Raw genomic sequence first — 18,948 nt, forward strand, 5'->3', positions numbered from 1 at the left:
ATAATAATAATAAGTCGTACATACCGATCAATCATCTCCTGATCACTCGCTTCATCACCAAACTCCTCAACAATGCGATCCAAGTCATTATTTTATTACTATAACATCTCAAAAAAGCTCTGCAAATGTCCGTGATATTCTCTGAGCGCTGATTCAGCAGCAGCCAGCTTGTTTCCTTATGGCCACCGTTATCTGATGCCAGGGGCAAGTATGACTAATCATGAGATACGCCCTTTTTTTTTGTTTCCGGCTTGACTCGGCTCCTGTCGCTCCCACTCGGCCATTGAATGGTTTCCTCTGCTTTTTCCGGAGAAAAAGCAGACTAGAATCCCGTTTTTTGCGTCTTTTTGATGATGTCGGACAGGGTCCGACATTGGACCGGATAGGAATAACTGCAATGTCGGACCAGGTCCGACATAGGACCACAAAGGGTTAATGACATTTACATTTAGGCCCTATTCACACTACATAACCGAATTTGAGAACCATACTCAAACGCTTTAATCCAGCTCAAACTTTAGTGTCCACACTGAAGTACCGTTTCAGGTTTAGTCGGGCGTAATGCGTACACACACTAATGCTATTAGAATAGTTTGGTTACAGTTCTAGCAGCGCAATGAACACTGGAAATTAATACGATAGTATCCCACCATGCACTGTATTTTATTTTAAAATAATGTGTTATGCCCCATATTAACAGAGGTCCATATTGCTAAGAAATAAAACAAGTATTTTGGAAAAAGTAAACTGAGAACACACACAAGTAGGGCTTGAAGTTTTGGGGTTTTATTTTTAATCGGGTGACAAATTTAGCTGTCATTTGTCAATCGGAAGTCTTTTTGCTAAGCAGTCAGCATCTTCAGGGAATTCTCATGAAGAAGATTGCTCATCTGCATCTGAGCCATCTACTTCTGACTACGAGTACTTCAGTGACCGAAGCACTTGCAAGCAGTAGTAATGCAAATAAAACGCAAATGAAAAATACGTTCTTATAATTTTGAATGGGAGATGAAGTATCTGTGGCTTTGTTTATCGATGCGGCAAGATGTACTGTGTGTGAAAGGGCAAAAAAAAAAAAAAATATGCACGAATGTACAGTTTTTCAAGAATCTTCGCTTAAGACACAGCGATGCTGTTGCTGTTATTGGAAAGCTGAAAAATATTAAAACACACGTAGATGAAGGGAACAAACACTGCTTAGAATCCTGTCTCATTGTCACGCAAACGGTCTACTGTATATATAACAAAGAAAAAAAGTGTGTCTGTGTTTACATGTATATCTTTGTGGTAATGTATATTGACGGATGGGATGCAAAATTGTGGGCTAGTGTGTTTCAGGAACGGATGAACAGAAAAGCTGGTGCGACCTCCGATTACAGCAACGCATTACTCCCAACTTTCAATATTCATTAAATAAATGTACATTTGTCATTGAATCTTTACTATGGGTAATGATGACAGAGAATCTGAAGGTGAATGCAAATGCAAATCTTTATAACATTAATGTCATCAGCAGTCTTCTGAGAAATACATTTTGAACACTAATTGACTGCATCAATCTTGTATATTTTTACTGTGACAAAATGTAGAGGTCACTGTAAATCATTTCAGCAGGAAGATTCTGTATATGGCAACTCTACTTAGATCTCACACATATACAAAGTTAATGGAATATCAATTCTATTTAGAATAATTTGCAATTCTACTATTTTAACATTTTTGTACTCAAATCAATTAGCAAATTATTTAAATTGATCAATATTATTTATCTTCATGTAGACGTTTCGGATTGTATTTGGGTAAAATCCGATAAACTGCTGACTTCACATGTATGCCCTTGTTTTTTTGTACAACATGCCCGTTACTAAATGTATCCTGCTATTGGTCCCATTGGCTCAACTAGTAGCCACTAACTCATGGAAGTGCAGGTTGAGTCATACAATCAATAGTTTGCTGGTTTGATTCTTGGTCATGCAGAGCTGCCTTGACTGTGGGGCCACAGGGATCCCTACAAATCCCTCACGTGGGTGGGAGGAGTAAAATTGGCTCCTCACATTACGCTCTACAGAACCAAACTGAAAAATATAATGCGAAATGCAAAAGTTTGAAAAAAAAAATCACTTACCTGGAGTGAAGGCTCGGTGGTACTGATACAGGTCTTCCCCTATGAGCTCCAGAGCTATCAGCTTAATCTTCAGTTTTACGCCGTCCAACTTGTCTTCAGATTCAGCCAGCACTTCCTCTACATCAGGAACACTGTGGACAGGAAAAACAGCCAACAACAATAAAACAAAAACACTTTGAGCACAGCCATAGGTGCAAAAACCTCCAACATTTCACCATGAATGACAGGGAAAATAAATACTTCTACAAACAGAAAAAACAATGTTTTGCAAGAGGTTCAATGCTATTCCCATTGGGCTCTTTTGTACACCACTGGTTTAAGTTGCCCTGCTGGGACAGGCTATGGCTGAAGCTTCACCGCTGTAGGTCTCGGTCAACGTCTGGGTCAGCAGAGAGCTAGCTCTGATTTATCCATTAAGAACCCAGTGTGTCAGAGTTGTGGAGCACTGCTGGTTACAGTACCAGTCACACTAGTATTTTAATTAAGTATTTGGGACTATATTCTCTTTGCTAATAACACGCTTGCTTTAAACTAGTATAGTAGTGGTGCAGTATTCCCATTGCTGTGGCTAAGATATCGTCCTGGGTACCTTACTTGCAATAGGATTTAAGCCGTATTTGGTCCAATCAGAGTCAGATTGGCAGGGTTACAGACCAAAGACAATAATTCCAAAGGTGTTTGTTCTTAATTTCCCTTTATTTTGTTCAGATTTAAAAAGTGAACATTGCTATGCTTACTAATTTAATGGAATATACATAAAATGTCATTTTTACATTTTTGTTGGTGTTTATTTGATGTTTCATGGACAAAAGATTGTTCCTATTAGAACAAAATACCCGCACATTTGTCTCAGAGAGAGGAAGCAATTTGACCCCAGTTTTAAAAGAAAAATAAACAAAGACAACTGTGAGCACTTCAGCCCACTCACAAGTTCACGTTTGAACTATAATATTGAAGTTAAGCAACATGCCAAACTTTAAAAAAACAACAAAAAAAACACAGCATACAGCTTATGCATTACTAACCTAGTAACTCTATGAAGAAGAAAAATGGTCCGTTTGCTTTCGATGGTAATGTCACGACTCAGTTTCACCAGTCTCTCATACTTATCATGCTTAGTGTCTAGCTCCTGCTGAAATGCTTTGGAAGGGAGATATTAAAAACAGAGTTACCGATTTCCCAAGAAACGGAATCCATTAGTGCTAGGACTTGTTTTCTCCAGTTATCTTGCAGGCACAGATCATTCATGTATCAAAATATTAAACCACCCGAGCAGTATTCACAGTCCCTACTCAGAGACTAGTTCATTCCCAATAAAAATAGAATGGCTCGTACTTCAAATATGGGACACGATCTTACACTGATGGCTTCTATTATCAGATCTACATTTTATAATCCATTTCCATTAGATCACTGAATTATCTGCAAGATACAGAAATATAACTTATCCAGCGGTTTTATGTGTTTCAAACATTTTGTGAAAATGGACCGTCATAAATATGAATTACAAGTCTATATTTAAACCCAGTCAAAACACATCTGTAATTGTATCTGTATACATAAACTTTGCCAGTAGTTTCCACTTTAAATGGACCCTATTTAGCACCAATTTTATTTTAATGAAAATCTGTGACATTACAACCACAAAATCTCTAGATACTGCAGATGAAATGCCCATTATCCCTCAATCAATTACTGGGACAGCTGGCAAGGAATTTTTAGTAAAGAATACTGTGTAAAAATACATATAAAATATGATATGAAAAACAAAAAAACCAAATAACATGAATTAAACGTCAGTGAGAGAATTTAATTGTGTACACGCTATTGACACATTTTGATGGCATCTGAGGGTACGCCATAACGCTTTCAAATTAGACTTTACATGTAGAAGCTATACAAACTACTCCACACTGAAAGTTAAAAAATGCATATAGAATATAAATAAGTAAGACTTACAGAGAAAAACAGATTAATCTCAGTTGCATAAGTATTCAACCCCTTTGCTACTGCAGCCCTAAATCAGCTCAGATGCAAATTATTTGTTTGAAAGGTCACAAAAATTAGTGAAATGGTTTCAGCCTGTGTGTACTCAAAGTGGTTTTTGTAGATAATTTCCCTAAGGTATATAAACATTTTCAAGCTGCAACTCATATAGTAAGCCAACAAAGCAACCATGAAGACCAAGGACCTTTCGAAACAAGTCAGGGGTAGTGGTAGAGGCACAGAGCAGGAGAAGGGTACAAGAAAATTTCAAAGGCGCCGATTATCCCTCTCAGCACAGTGAAGTCCATCATTAAGAAGTGGAAGATGCATCATACCACCCAGACACTACCCAGATCAGGTCACCCTCCCAAACTGAGCAGCCGGGCAAGCAGGAAACTGGTTTGGGGTGTCACTCTGAAGCCAACAATGACCTTGAGAGATCTGCAAAGTTCTGTGTCTGAGATGGTTGTCAGTGTTCACACAACAATAAGCTGGTCCCTACACAAAGCTGGCCTGTATGGACAGGTGGCAAGAAAGAAACAATTACTCAAAAATCCTCATCTTAGAGCACGAGTTTGCAAAAAAGCATGTAGATGATACTGCAGACATGTGGAAAAAGGTTGTGGTCAGACGAGACAAAAATTGAACTTTTCGGTCTAAATTCCAAGCATTACATCTGGCGCAAGCCCAACACTGCACCACCCAGTCAACACCATCCCAACTGTCAAGCATGGTGGTGGCAGCATCATGTTATGGGAATGTTTCTCTTCAGCAGGGACTGGGAAGCTTGTCAGGATAGAGAGGAGAATGGATGGTGCAAAGTACAGGCGAATCCTTGAGGAAAACCTATGAGTCAGCCAAGACTCTGAAACCAGGGAGGAAATTCACATTTCAGCAGGACAATGAACAAGAAGAGAATTAATGTTCGAGTGGCCCACTCAAAGTCCTGACTTGAATCCAATCAAAAATTTATGGCAAGACTTGAAGATTGCAGTCCATCGACGATCCCCAACAAACTTATCGGAACTGGAGCAATTTTCCCGTGAAGAATGGGCAAAGATTTCACCATCCTACTGTGCAAAGCTAGTAGAGACCTAGCCAAAAAGACTCATAGCAGTAATCGCTGCAAAAGGTGCTTCTATCAAGTACTGACTTAAGGGGCTAAATACTTATGCAACCAGTAAATTTCATTTTGTACATTTTCTTTGCAAGTTTTGCTGACATTTAACCTCCTCCTCATATAACAGTGTTCAGTTTAACCACTACAACTTTGAATAAAAAAGTTTGTTTGAAAAACAGTGCACACATTATTTGTAATTCAACAAAATGTGACATTATTGGTAAGGGGTGAATACTTCTGCAAACCACTCTGTGTGTGTGTGTGTGTGTGTGTATATATATATATATACACAAATATGATATGCTTTATTTCCAGTAATATTCATATTTGTTTTGCATGGTCAGTACATCATCTTATCCATATAAACACTAACTTTCATGGATTCTAATATTACAATGAGGCTGTGTGGTCCAGTGGTTAAAGAAAATGGCTTGTAACCAGGAGGTCCCCGGTTCAAATCCCACCTCAGCCAGTGACTCATTGTGTGACCCTGAGCAAGTCACTTAACCTCCTTGTGCTCCGTCTTTCGGGTGAGACATAATTTTAAGTGACTATGCAGCTGATGCATAGTTCACACACCCTAGTCTCTGTGAGTTGCCTTGGATAAAGGCGTCTGCTAAATAAACAAATAATAATAATACATTTTTCCAATCTGTAGTGTAATGTGTTTAGATATTTGTTGAAGACAAATAACATCTTAAGGAACGATTAAAGATGTATTTCGTGGCTGTTAGGCAACACTGTTTCACTAATAGACAAAGTTACCAGTACAGGAATTGCCCTAAATGAGCACTGTCACTATATAAAGTTCTCAACCTGCAGCTTCCCTATCAGACTAACTCGATTTTAATATTTATTCTATAGGTTTTAACTATTCTATAGGCTACATCTTTGTCTTTTGAATTTGAAGAAAGAAAAAAGAGAGGTTGGTGTTTCAGTTTTTCTCAATGTCTTCGATGCTGAAATGAGTTGTGGTTCACATTTTTATACTCTTAATGTGACCAGGTCAATTATTGACAGGTATTGTTTCGTCACATAGACAGTGGTGGAGAATTTTTTGTCCAAATTATTATTTTTGCCTTACCTGTGGCCAAATACACAGGTAAGTAATTGTAGTTAATTTGCAATTATCATCAACTTTGTATACAATAATTCAATTTCATACTAGAGTTTTTTTGGTTTTTTTTTTTTGCACACTGGAGGTCACTTTTCAACCCTTTTAAACATTTTTTTACTATAAGGTGAAAACTGCAGTCAATGCATTGTATGTTTATAAATGGTCAGTGGCTACCTCTAATCAAGCTGAGATTTGTGTTTCTTGCACATTCTTTGCGGTGTCAGGCCTGGGTGCGAAGCAATTCAGGTCTGTCATGCAAAACGTGTAAGAGAAAATACACTCAATTTGATTAGAGGTAGCCACTGAACACTTTTAAACGTATGTCATTAAATCTAAATTGGGAAAAAAAAGTCACTGCTAAAAAGGTTCCAATTAAAATCTTAGTTATTAACTCAATTCATCCAGAGAAACCTGTGTTGGGTGGTGTTAAGAGGGCACTATTGACCTCTGGCAAATACAGTTTTTTAGGCAACAGCAGAACCTGCATTAGCCAATTGGGATGTCTATTGAAGGGTTTAATAAATTATTTTGCATTGAATGAAAGGTTGGTTGGTTAAAATAAAGAAATATTTTAATTCCAGTAGTTTTGTTTTCAAGTTTCTCAACAATGTTCTAGCTTTAAATAAAGGTCACATACTATAATAAATTGAAATGAAACACCACAGTTGGAATTCATATGAATTTGTGGCCATTAACTGAAATAAGCTATTTAATTTGATTACCATCTTGTGTTGTTTTAGGTTTTTGCAGTAAATATGGAGATACACCTTGAAAACAAACAGTTTGGTTTCAATCCATGTCAAGATTATACTCTATGTATTTGTATTGCAAAACATACATGTATTAAGCCCCTTCACACTGGCCCTGGTGTCATGCGGGTCGGGTACATGATTTCACAGTGCTTTTGATAAAGCAGGGTTGACCTGGGTGACAGATGCAAGTGCACAATGCGCATATCAATGCCCTGGAAGCAGCTTATTACAGATGCTTCCATCCAAGTTTCTCTGGATTGAACTGTCGGCCCAAATGTTGATTACAGCAAATGCTTCTTCATCCCTGCTGCAGTCTGGCTCATGGTGTGTCTCAATCAACAAAAAATACTGCTAAACAGAAATGTTCCTTGCGGAAGTGAAACCTTCACGCAGGCGTGGCTGTTTGTTATTGCGTCGGCTCGCGAACGGCCATCATACACTTTGTCTTGCTCAACCTGGGTCAAGGGTGTCGACCCACATCCTGAGTTGGGTCGCTGGGACCCAGGTCAACCCAGGTACGTGGTTTCCCAATACACAGGATTGTGACCCGGGTAGACAAAACCCGGGTCCGGACCTGGGTAGGAGTGCCAGTGTGAAAGGGGCTTTAGGGATTACTGTATTTCAAATGTGAAACTTCAGCTAACAGTTTAGTGCCACTTTCAAAAAACACTGAGATTACTGTATTAAACAAACAGTTATGAGATTGTTCTCTGGTTTCGATGTATGGAAATCACACAAAGTGGTAAATTTGCTTACTTTTAAATGCCAACATCACAGCTGAGGACGGGTTACCATCCCTTTCCTCCCTTATCTGTTGCGTGTGCGAAATGTCCAGTTTTCGTTTTCGAAAACTTCCTTCAGCTAAAAAGTATGTTTAAAAAAAGGTTAGTGTACATATAACTACTAAAACATGCATCAAAATATAGATACACACTATAAGAAGCTACAGTGCAGTGACAAACAATGACTGGTTCCATTTTATAAAAGAACTCAAATGAAATATTATAACTTAATATTGTTATATATGTTTTCCCAGCTGGGCGAACATAAAATGTTTAGACTAGCTTACTGCCATGTACCAATATTTACTGTCATCTGACGGTTATTTCTTTAGTTACACAGTACTTTGAATCAACAGTACCAGTACTAAACAACTCTGCCCAGTGCCACTGCTAATAATTGCTGGAATTTACCACAAGGACTGGGCAAGTATACTACAAGTAGATACAGGCACTAAACTTGTCAATCCGAACACTGCAAGTTGTAAAAAGCAATGCAATGTACCGTAGCCTGTATTTTTTAAAGACGGAGTTGGGAGATTTTAAAAAAAATAGACTTGTTAAACACTTTAGTAAGGTACTACTAAAACAAAACTGTTATTATTAATATTATTAGCAGAGGATGGTAAATACTTCATACTGTTCGTTATTGACATTTTCACCGGTAATCGCTGCTAATTTGTATAAGTAAATTGTTCCAGATGCGATTCCGAAGCTAAAAGTTCAATGCAAAATGCTGCTTTCGTGCATTTTTTTTTTGTATGCAAACAATACAATCTCTGAATAGAAAATGTAGGTCACTCAAATTAAACACAATACCGGTACCTTCTTTTTTACTCATGGTCTCAGAGATCTCGTCACAAAGCCGGTATTAATTTGTGGAAAACATGTACTTAAATTGCAAACCACGCGTTCCAGACAGCCATGATTTATGTCACAGCAGAAAAGACCCATTACGTACACTAGTATGTCTTCATAACTATGCCTGATATATATATATTTTTTTTTAAAGTTATATCAAATGAATACTGTATTTTACAGATACCGTGCCTAGAAGACATTTCATCTTTACCATTCCAATAATTTTCAGTCATATTTTTTTAAAATATTTAATTCCTTTTCATTTTAATATCTGAAGACATCCTACCAAGCCTCTTACGGGGCTTGCCTTTTCAGATTACGTAAAGCTAGCCAGTTGCATTTTGGGAAGTGTATTTTTATATACGCTGCGGCAAGAACTTCAAATTAACTATTACTACCCGAGTTGAGGGAAACAAACAAACAGCATATTGCCCAAATCTTACTATGGGTTACAGTAACTTCCAGCAAGGGACAGATTAATACAGATCGCATTAGGGCAATTGTAGACCGGATCACCCCATTAAATAGATTTATATCCGTGACTATTTCCCTAAAATATGAAAGTAATCATAATCGTTTTAATTTTAGGACGCTGCCAAGGTAAATAGCTATCAATGAGCACCTACCCCTATGTATCACACACTTTTGTGCACATGGTGGCGTCACATGAATTTGCTATGTATGTTTGTCAATTTACTCTGTGAACCAAATAGCATATTCCTATTATTTATTGCAGCAGAATGAGGCTATAATACTCAGATCTGTATTTTTAAACTGTATTTTTTACATTTCAACAGGAAACATCCGTTTCTAAAGTCGGGTTTATATTATAATATTTTAAAACCAAAGCAAATTTGCCTGTAACTTGCGTCTTTCAACTAACTGTTTAAATTAAAAGGTTCTTACAAAGGTATGTTTTCATCCTTTGCCATAATGCTGTGACATTGCTACATATACATCAGGTAAAGGGTGTGTTATCACTAGAAATTGCGTAAACCAGGAGAGCTTGGTATACACTTGCAGCCAGCTCTAGCACTGCGCACTGCAGGGTATGCATGCTCTGCACTTTCCCTTCCACGCTCGAGCATAGGATTAGCTGTTCTTGTGAATGGGAGACCCTCAGCTCTTGGTTCCAGGCGGGCCCTGCCCTCGGAATGCTGACGTCAGGGGCTGGGTTTGAGGGACTACGTGAGGAACTGAGAAAGAGAGTGGCGCCATGCGTATCTATCAGATTGGTACTCGGGCACAAGGGGCGTTGTGAAGTCCAAAAGGCAGTTGGAAATATCGTTCAGGTTGCCGGATTCTTATCTTTAATATACCAGACGAGAGAGTAGTCGGTCGTGTGATGAAAGTACGTGTCTGTGAAGCGGAGAAGGCTGGTTTTCCCTTTCGCTTGTGGTGTGCTGGTGGGTTTCTTCCAAAGTAGAAGCGCATGGAAACTGCCGATTTAAAGGGACAGTAACCGCTCTAATTCCGCCACCATGTCCTGCGAGGCCAGTGAACTGAACCGGGACCGGCAGTATTGTGAACTCTGCGGGAAGATGGAAAACCTCCTGAAGTGCGGCCGTTGCAGAAACTCTTTCTATTGCAGCAAGGAGCACCAGAAACAAGACTGGAAGAAGCATAAACTGGTTTGCAAGGAGGCCAAAAAAGGGCTGAGCCTATCACAGCCCTTAGTACAGCCCGCAGTACAGCCTGCACAGCGCGAACCGCACCAGCTGTGCGGAGCCGAGAAAGAGGGGGAGCAGCAGAAGGCGCCCGCTGAACCCGAGTGCAAAAGCGCTTCCCAAAGCGCAGACGACCCCGGGCCTTTCAATTTGCCGGCAGACGGAGAAAGGATGAGAGATTTTATCACGCCTGCAGATGGGTCTGACACCAAACAAACCAGAGATGGGATTAAGACAAACGGACAGACGAAATCCCGTCCCCAGAAATTTGCCATGGAATATATAGTTCCGTGTATGAACAAACACGGTATCTGTGTAGTTGATAACTTTTTAGGAGAAGATAGGGGACTTTGTATTTTGGAGGAGGTTAAATCCCTCTATGACACTGGCAGATTCACTGACGGACAGCTGGTCAGTCAGAAAAGTGACTCTTCCAAAGACATAAGAGGTGACAAAATAACGTGGATTGAAGGAAAGGAGCCAGGGTGTGAGAAGATTGGGTTTTTAATGAGCCGCGTGGATGATCTTGTGAGACATTGTAATGGCAAACTGGGAAACTACAAAATAAACGGAAGAACAAAAGTAAGTACAGTTTGTCTAGTAAATGTCGCATAGCAATTATTACTAGCCATAATTGCATGACACTCATTAAAATTAGAATTGAGAACAGCTGACCTTAAAGGGTTTGGGCTTGTCATCAAACAATGTCCATTCACCCATTTTATTTAGGCTCAGGTCTTCAATTCCCCCAATAGTAGTTATTTTTGTTGCTAAAATTGCATATTTTATATAGTTTTTCAGCATACCGTTTCTGCACTGATGGTAATTGAACCCTATGAATGTTAACATTATGATCTGCATCGTATCAAACTCTATACTCTTAAGAGGAACGGTACATTTACCAAATGTGTACACCTTGCTGACAATATATTCTTAAAATACACTGCCCAAGCCGCATCTCTTCTGGATGCAGCTGATTTTTGTAACCTTGGAGCTACAGTGGTGAATTTGTGATTGGCTGTAGTAGATTCCTCCCAGAATGTTAGGATAGAACCCCGTCTACACACGCGCGCACACACACGTCACTAAAACGAAGCTTCAGTGTACTACAGCACTTTCAATTTTTATACTAAAAATAATTTTCCTTTATGTGTGATTCCTTCATTCTATATATACGTTCAATAGATTCAGTACATTTTAGTTCGTTTACATTGGCTGCAGGGAAAGTCTTTATTGCTACTTGTGTGCCATTTCATCAGAAGTCAACAGTCCTGCAGTACTTTGCACAGTAAAAATTGGATTGGATTTTAGTGGTTTTTGTTATCCTGACAATTTTACATACATGAAATGCCTACAGCTCCCATCATTTTCTAACTGACTCATATAATAACCTTCTGAAAACTCTGGGGCACAACACAGTTATTTAAGTAGGCCTATGTATTGATAAGGTACAAATTCAAACACACTCCTGTGTTCTCTAGTGCATGTATGAGGCTTAGGCACTAAATAAGAAACGCCTCCTAACACAATAGGACTTGCTCTAGAGTCTAGAGCCACCATGGGTGGCTAGGACAGCATACAGTAAATCCAGTGCACTACAAGTCTGCTGTGTGTTCAGTTTGTTCTGGAATAAGGACTGGTGTGCTGTAGCAAAATTTAGAGTCATCACTGTTCCTAATGAAACAGTCATTTGTTAAATTTTGTGTTGAAAAAAGCATCTATATTACATATTATAAATCACATATCAGAAATCAATCAATCCTGTGAACAGAAATCATCCTGTGCGTAGAACACTGCACCTAATTCCAATATCCAAAACAAAACACACAAAAAAAAACACACACACAAACGTGGTACCTTTTATGTTACCAAAATTGCTAAAATAGAAATATTTTTCGTTTTTAAAACCATTCCTGGATACAATCTTCATTTGTGTGATTTCTGATAAGCTATTATGTCTCTTGTGGCTCGTTTCCATTGCCCCTAGGTATAGCTGAGCTGGACGATCTGGGCAGGGTGTACAATTTCGTATCGCATACCCAACGAGGCCAAACTGTGCTGTACAGAAGTATGTCACAGAAAGGTGTGTGCTAAAGAGACCAACTGTTTTGCATACTGAAGTCAGTAAGATAAAGACTGTGCTCAAAACAAACCCGACAAAGTTGTTGCTTCGTGGGACGGAGAAGAAATTCAAGCTGTCCTCACCATGTGGGAGCGGAATTAGACATTTAAAAGTGTTTTACAAAATGCTGTGATCGATCGCACTGCTATTCAGCGATGAGATCAAACAAAAAATACAAAAATGAATGTAAGATTAAAGAATAACACCTGTGACTGCCGCACTACTACTTCCTCGGTCGCTACTTCCTACTTCCTGGAATGCAGACAGCCATCTTTAACTACACCTCCACCACACCGTCCAGCTCAGCTAGGCTATACCTGGGAAAAGGCAGTGGAAACGAGGTATTACTGTAGACATGTTATTTAGCACAGTTTGATCAGCTTTGCTTCGCGGTCCTCTCAGCCAAATTGCACGAGATGACATCACTTCTACAGTAACAGACACCTTACACACAACGTATTACCGATAACTTATATTATAAAGTGGCAAGAATCGAGGGAGCTATCTCCTTGGCTAAAGTGCAAATATATTATTATTATTTATTTATTAGCAGACGCCCTTATCCAGGGCGACTTACAATTGTTACAAGATATCACATTATTTCACATTATACTGGTATCACATTATTTTTACATACAATTACCCATTTATACAGTTGGGTTTTTACTGGAGCAATCTAGGTAAAGTACCCTGCTCAAGGGTACAACAGCAGTGTCCCCCACCTTGGATTGAACCCACAACCCTCCGGGCAAGAGTCCAGAGCCCTAACCACTACTCCACACTGCCATATATGCCCATACAAGCATGGCTTGGAACGTTAGAACCACTCAGCCTGATTCATTTGACCAATTCACTTTGGGAGAGTTGGGAGAAGTGGGGTAGGGTGGTGGGTGCCATTTATCAAGTGCAGTAGGCGTGCAAATACTGCACCATATTTGAACACCCTGTTGCTTGTTATTGCTTTCACAGCTTACAGTACATGTCAGATCTGTCGTTTGATTATTTTCAATATAGTGTTCCTCCCAGGATGGAAGAAGGGCAGGGTACAGTTTTGGTGGGAGGGTCAAACACCATGATGTTGCTGTAGGAGGTGGAATTTATTCTACTCGAAACAATACAAATACCAGTATGAACATGACTTTTATAAATTGACATCCATTTGTTTTTCAACAAATTTAATATCTTTGCAGTGATACTGTTGCATTACATTTCCTACCATTTAGGTGTGATATGATTAATTAAAATGCTTGCTTATTCACTATGATTGTCATTGTGCAACCCATGATTATTGGAGGACTAAAAGGGGCAGAGGATGAAAGAAAGGCAAGGTGCCAGACTATAAAAGTGCTAAATAGGGCAGATTTTTGTAAAAGAAAATTGTCCAATGCCTGCAGTTGCAGTTCTTGGCATGTTCAGACCAAATAAGATTCAAGCACAGTGACAGTAAGCATTAGAAAAACAGAGGTTCATTAACCAAACTAGTGGTAAGAGCAAAGTGTTATTTTACCTGAAAATTCCACACACATTTGTGACATTAAATCAAAATGTGTTTACTGTACTTTAAACCCAACTTGGAAAGCTGACTTGTTCCAGTTGATAAACTGTTGGCTTTGCATAAAACCAGCAAATGCTGATTGAACAAGAAGTTGGGTTTAACCCTTGCCAAAGAAATTAACATGGTCAGCTTTGCAAATTACTAAATTTAGGTTTAGTGCTAAAAACAATTGCTGCAGGAAGTTGTATGCAAGCCAAAAAGTGCAGCATGTGTAAATTAATGTGTACCTTCTGCCTTGTATTAAAAATAATTGTAATTTTGAATTGCCTGCTGCATATACAGAATGTAATTTGTGTGTGAGGCTATATTGTTATAATGAAAGTATATTTTAGTGGCTTCAAACCACTATGTAGTTATATGGGGCTGTCAAGGTTTTGTTGCACAATTTGTGGTCAAATGGTTTCTACGTTTGCAGAACCCTGCAGTGAGGGTCTATATAACTGACAGGATTTCTCTAACCAGCAGCCACAACATGCACATGCAGTTTCGTTGTGGTTTCTTCTCAAGATTGTTGTTCCTAAATGAGTCTAGTTCTTAATATTTGCCGCAGACTGTAACCTCATATCTTCTGCATCAGCCTGAACAGACTAGTTGGGCAACTGATTTTTCACAATCGTGGAATCGTGGACGGAATCATGGGATTAGGCATTTTGGGAATGGAATTTTGCAGTGTTGTCTTTTTCACCTTGCAACTCCAGTTTCAGCCACCCCAGGAAAGCGAGTCATCACACTATACATAGAGAAATAGATGAAATCAGCTTGAAGTAGTTTTAGTCACCTCAAGAAAGTTTTATCCACCCCAGGAAAGTGAGTCATCGCACACAAACTTTTTTGAGGTGACTAAAACTACTTAAAGCTGATTTCATGTGTTTTCTCAATGTATAGTGTGGTTAGTCACTTTCCTAGGGTGGCTAACAGGGGCGTCATTTGCTATAGGGCAGGGGGGTCAGTTTTCCCCCCAGATGACCTTTATGGCATTACGTCTTCCACTTTTTGACCCATCCCCCCAGACACATAATATAATCAAATATAAAAAGGTCAAAGTTTTCTTCAAACTAATAAAATACGTTTTTCAAACATCATTCTTTTCTAATCTAACCCGGATCCAGAATGAAATCGGCGATGGTTGCTATGTGATGTAATTGCTTGAGCTCAGAGTCTCAAGGCATCGGTGGCATTCATTCATTTTTGATTGATAGTTCATCGCTCTCCAGTTATTATATTAAACACAGAATTACATTGCATTCTATTATTTCTATAATAGTATAATATTGACATCATGATGTGTCAAAGGGAAATGTCGTATATGTTTGCCACAGCAGGTGGAAAATGGAAGAAATTAAATGCAGCGAGACAACAAGGAGGGATTCACTTGCGGATGAAACTATTAATATTGCTGATGCCCAGGTACAATTATTTATACATGCGCTAAAGCAGGGGTTCCCAAAGTGTGGCCCGCGATGGCACTGTGTGTAGCCCTCGTCAAACATTTCTAAGGTTTTTCTATATTTTCTTGGAATGAAAATACTTGGGCCATTACAAGTTAATGTTCTGCTCAATGTCGGTACAAGCAGCGCGGCGCTACTGTAGCTTTAGGAACATGAAAATAAGACACGTGCAGCCAGGGGCGCCGATCTCAACTGCCAGGGTGGGAGTGGATTTGGTGATTACTGTCCCTAACGATTGCCAAAAAAAGACAGCTGCATAAGTCCCACTCAAGCAGAAACTAGGTAAGTTCCTTGAAATCTAATAATACTAATAATTAGACGTGGGTTTCATTTACATACGCACTATAATAATCACGTAAAGCCCTAAAAATAACCTGCTTAATGTGCTGAAACATAAAACAAATGGTTACATACTTTGGAGATATCAAGCTTAACACTTCCCAATACTATCCTAGAATAAGTCGTACTTTTGTAATTAAACTGTGCAGATAAAAACGGGTAGAGTTGTGTTGATTGTGATAGCCAATGTTTTGGATTTATTTATTTTGGCACTGGTGGTTTGTAATAAATTCAGATGACTGAAAAAAAAACCCTGACATTTTATCTTTTAATTTGAAAACATTTGTATTGCATTTTAATTTTTTTTTTAATAAGAAATCCCAATGGATTTCACTAATAGGGATAAACATAATGAATAACTTCATTTTGCACATTACGAGCAGTTCACATTACGCAGGTTATTTTTAGGGCTTAATGTTATTATAATGTTAATGAAAACCACGACTTTTCAGGATAGTATTGGGAAGTGTTAAGCCTGATATTTGCAAAATTTGTAAGCATTTGTTTTCCATTTAAGCACATTAAGCCACAGTAAGGATGCCCCCATAAACATACACATAAAAAACAGCCAATAAAGTATAAATACAAACATGACAAAATCCAATCTAAAAAATAATTAAATAAATAAATAATCAGATTTCAGAAAACAAGAAAGAAAAGGCAGCCAAAAAGATGTACGACTTGGGTCTATATATAGAGGTGTGTATATATAGACCCATGTATATGTATATATATATATATATATATATGTATATGTGTGTGTGTGTGTATATATATATATAATATATATATATATATATATATATGTGTGTGTATATAAAATATATATATATATATATATATATATATATATATATATATATGTATATATATATATATATGTATATATATATATATATGTATATGTGTCAAGTAAAATATATAATTTTATATATATATGTCTGATATATTATATATATATATACAGTACTGTGCAAAAGTTTTAGGCAGGTGTGAAAAAATGCTGTAAAGTAAGAATGCTTTCAAAAATAGACATGTTAATAGTTTATATTTATCAATTAACAAAATGCAAAGTGAGTGAACAGAAGAAAAATCTACATCAAATCAATATTTGGTGTGACCACCCTTTGCCTTCAAAACAGCATCAATTCTTCTAGGTACACTTGCACACAGTTTTTGAAGGAACTCGGCAGGTAGGTTGGCCCAAACATCTTTGAGAACTAACCACAGTTCTTCTGTGGATTTAGGCAGCCTCTGTTGCTTCTCTCTCTTCATGTAATCCCAGACAGACTCGATGATGTTGAGATCAGGGCTCTGTGGGGGCCATACCATCACTTCCAGGGCTCCTTGTTCTTCTTTACGCTGAAGATAGTTCTTAATGACTTTTGCTTTATGTTTGGGGTCGTTGTCATGCTGCAGAATAAATTTGGGGCCAATCAGATGCCTCCCTGATGGTTTTGCATGATGGATAAGTATCTGCCTGTACTTCTCAGCATTGAGGAGACCATTAATTCTGACCAAATCCCCAACTCCATTTGCAGAAATGCAGCCCCAAACTTGCAAGGAACCTCCACCATGCTTCACTGTTGCCTGCAGACACTCATTCGTGTACCGCTCTCCAGCCCTTCGGCGAACAAACTGCCTTCTGCTACAGCCAAATATTTCAAATTTTGACTCGTCAGTCCAGAGCACCTGCTGCCATTTTTCTGCACCCCAGTTCCTGTGTTTTCGTGCATAGTTGAGTCGCTTGGCCTTGTTTCCACGTCGGAGGTATGGCTTTTTAGCCGCAAGTCTTCCATGAAGGCCACTTCTGACCAGACTTCTCCGGACAGTAGATGGGTGTACCAGGGTCCCACTGTTTTCTGCCAATTCTGAGCTGATGGCACTGCTGGACATCTTCCGATTGCGAAGGGAAGTAAGCATGTGTCTTTCATCTGCTGCAGTAAGTTTCCTTGGCCGACCACTGCGTCTACGGTCCTCAATGTTGCCCGTTTCTTTGTGCTTCTTCAAAAGAGCTTGGACAGCATATCTGGAAACCCCTGTCTGCTTTGAAATTTCTGCCTGGGAGAGACCTTGCTGATGCAGTATAACTACCTTGTGTCTTGTTTGTATGACTTTTGACAGTAAACTGTCTTCAGCAACCTCACCTTGTTAGCTGAGTTTGGCTGTTCCTCACCCAGTTTTATTCCTCCTACACAGCTGTTTCTGTTTCAGTTAATGATTGTGTTTCAACCTACATATTGAATTGATGATCATTAGCACCTGTTTGGTATAATTGTTTAATCATACACCTGACTATATGCCTACAAAATCCCTGACTTTGTGCAAGTGTACCTAGAAGAATTGATGCTGTTTTGAAGGCAAAGGGTGGTCACACCAGATATGGATTTGATTTAGATTTTTCTTCTGTTCACTCACTTTGCATTTAGTTAATTGATAAATAGAATCTATTAACATGTCTATTTTTGAAAGCATTCTTACTTTACAGCATTTTTTCACACCTGCCTAAAACTTTTGCACAGTACTGTACATATATGGGAGGCTGTGTGGTCCAGTGGTTAAAGAAAAGGGCTTGTAACCTGGAGGTCCCCAGTTCAAATCCCACCTCAGCCACAGACTCATTGTGTGACCCTGAGTAAGTCACTTAACCTCCTTGTGCTCCGTCTTTCGGGTGAGACGTAGTTGTAAGTGACTCTGCAGCTGATGCATAGTTCACACACCCTAGTCTCTGTAAGTCGCCTTGGATAAAGGCGCCTGCTAAATAAACAATTAATATATGTCACATGTAATTAAATTGGTGAAATAAAAATGCAGAATGTTATGTAATTTTTGTGTATTGTATTTAATGGGATATTTGTTAATAAAGTATATTTTAAAATATATTTGTTTATCTGTCTATCTTTCTATTTGATATTATATGTGTATCCCTTTAATGGTTTTGTGGATGCAAGCATTTTTAGAAACAGGATATAGTTTCCGGTAATGGAATAGCCAGGCAACCAAAGAAACAGTAGTGGGACAAACGAAAAAGGGTACACAGGTTGTAGATTTGTTGTTTTTTGTTTTATAGCTGTGGA

At 38.6% G+C, this 18,948-nt stretch overlaps 2 protein-coding genes across 3 annotated transcripts in view; one reads left to right on the plus strand and one right to left on the minus strand.

Annotated features, from left to right (window-relative positions):
* The window catches only part of tsnax (translin-associated factor X), a 43,897-nt gene extending 35,049 nt beyond the window's left edge, over positions 1–8,848 (minus strand). For both annotated transcript variants that reach the window (XM_059025427.1, XM_034017179.3), the window contains exons 1-4: positions 8,705–8,848; positions 7,857–7,961; positions 3,151–3,265; positions 2,126–2,256 (exon numbers count right to left, since the gene is read on the minus strand). In XM_059025427.1, coding sequence (XP_058881410.1) covers positions 2,126–2,256; positions 3,151–3,265; positions 7,857–7,961; positions 8,705–8,720 — 367 coding nt within the window. In that variant the 5' untranslated portion in view covers positions 8,721–8,848. The remainder of the gene's footprint in view (positions 1–2,125; positions 2,257–3,150; positions 3,266–7,856; positions 7,962–8,704) is intronic.
* Positions 8,849–9,808: 960 nt separating this feature from the next.
* Positions 9,809–18,948, plus strand: part of LOC117411544 (egl nine homolog 1-like) — a 66,816-nt gene continuing 57,676 nt past the window's right edge. The window contains exon 1 of the mRNA XM_034019183.3: positions 9,809–10,989. Coding sequence (XP_033875074.3) covers positions 10,222–10,989 — 768 coding nt within the window. The 5' untranslated portion in view covers positions 9,809–10,221. The remainder of the gene's footprint in view (positions 10,990–18,948) is intronic.

This window comes from Acipenser ruthenus, chromosome 6 (genome assembly GCF_902713425.1).
Source record: "Acipenser ruthenus chromosome 6, fAciRut3.2 maternal haplotype, whole genome shotgun sequence".
Classification (NCBI taxonomy): Eukaryota; Metazoa; Chordata; class Actinopteri; order Acipenseriformes; family Acipenseridae; genus Acipenser; species Acipenser ruthenus.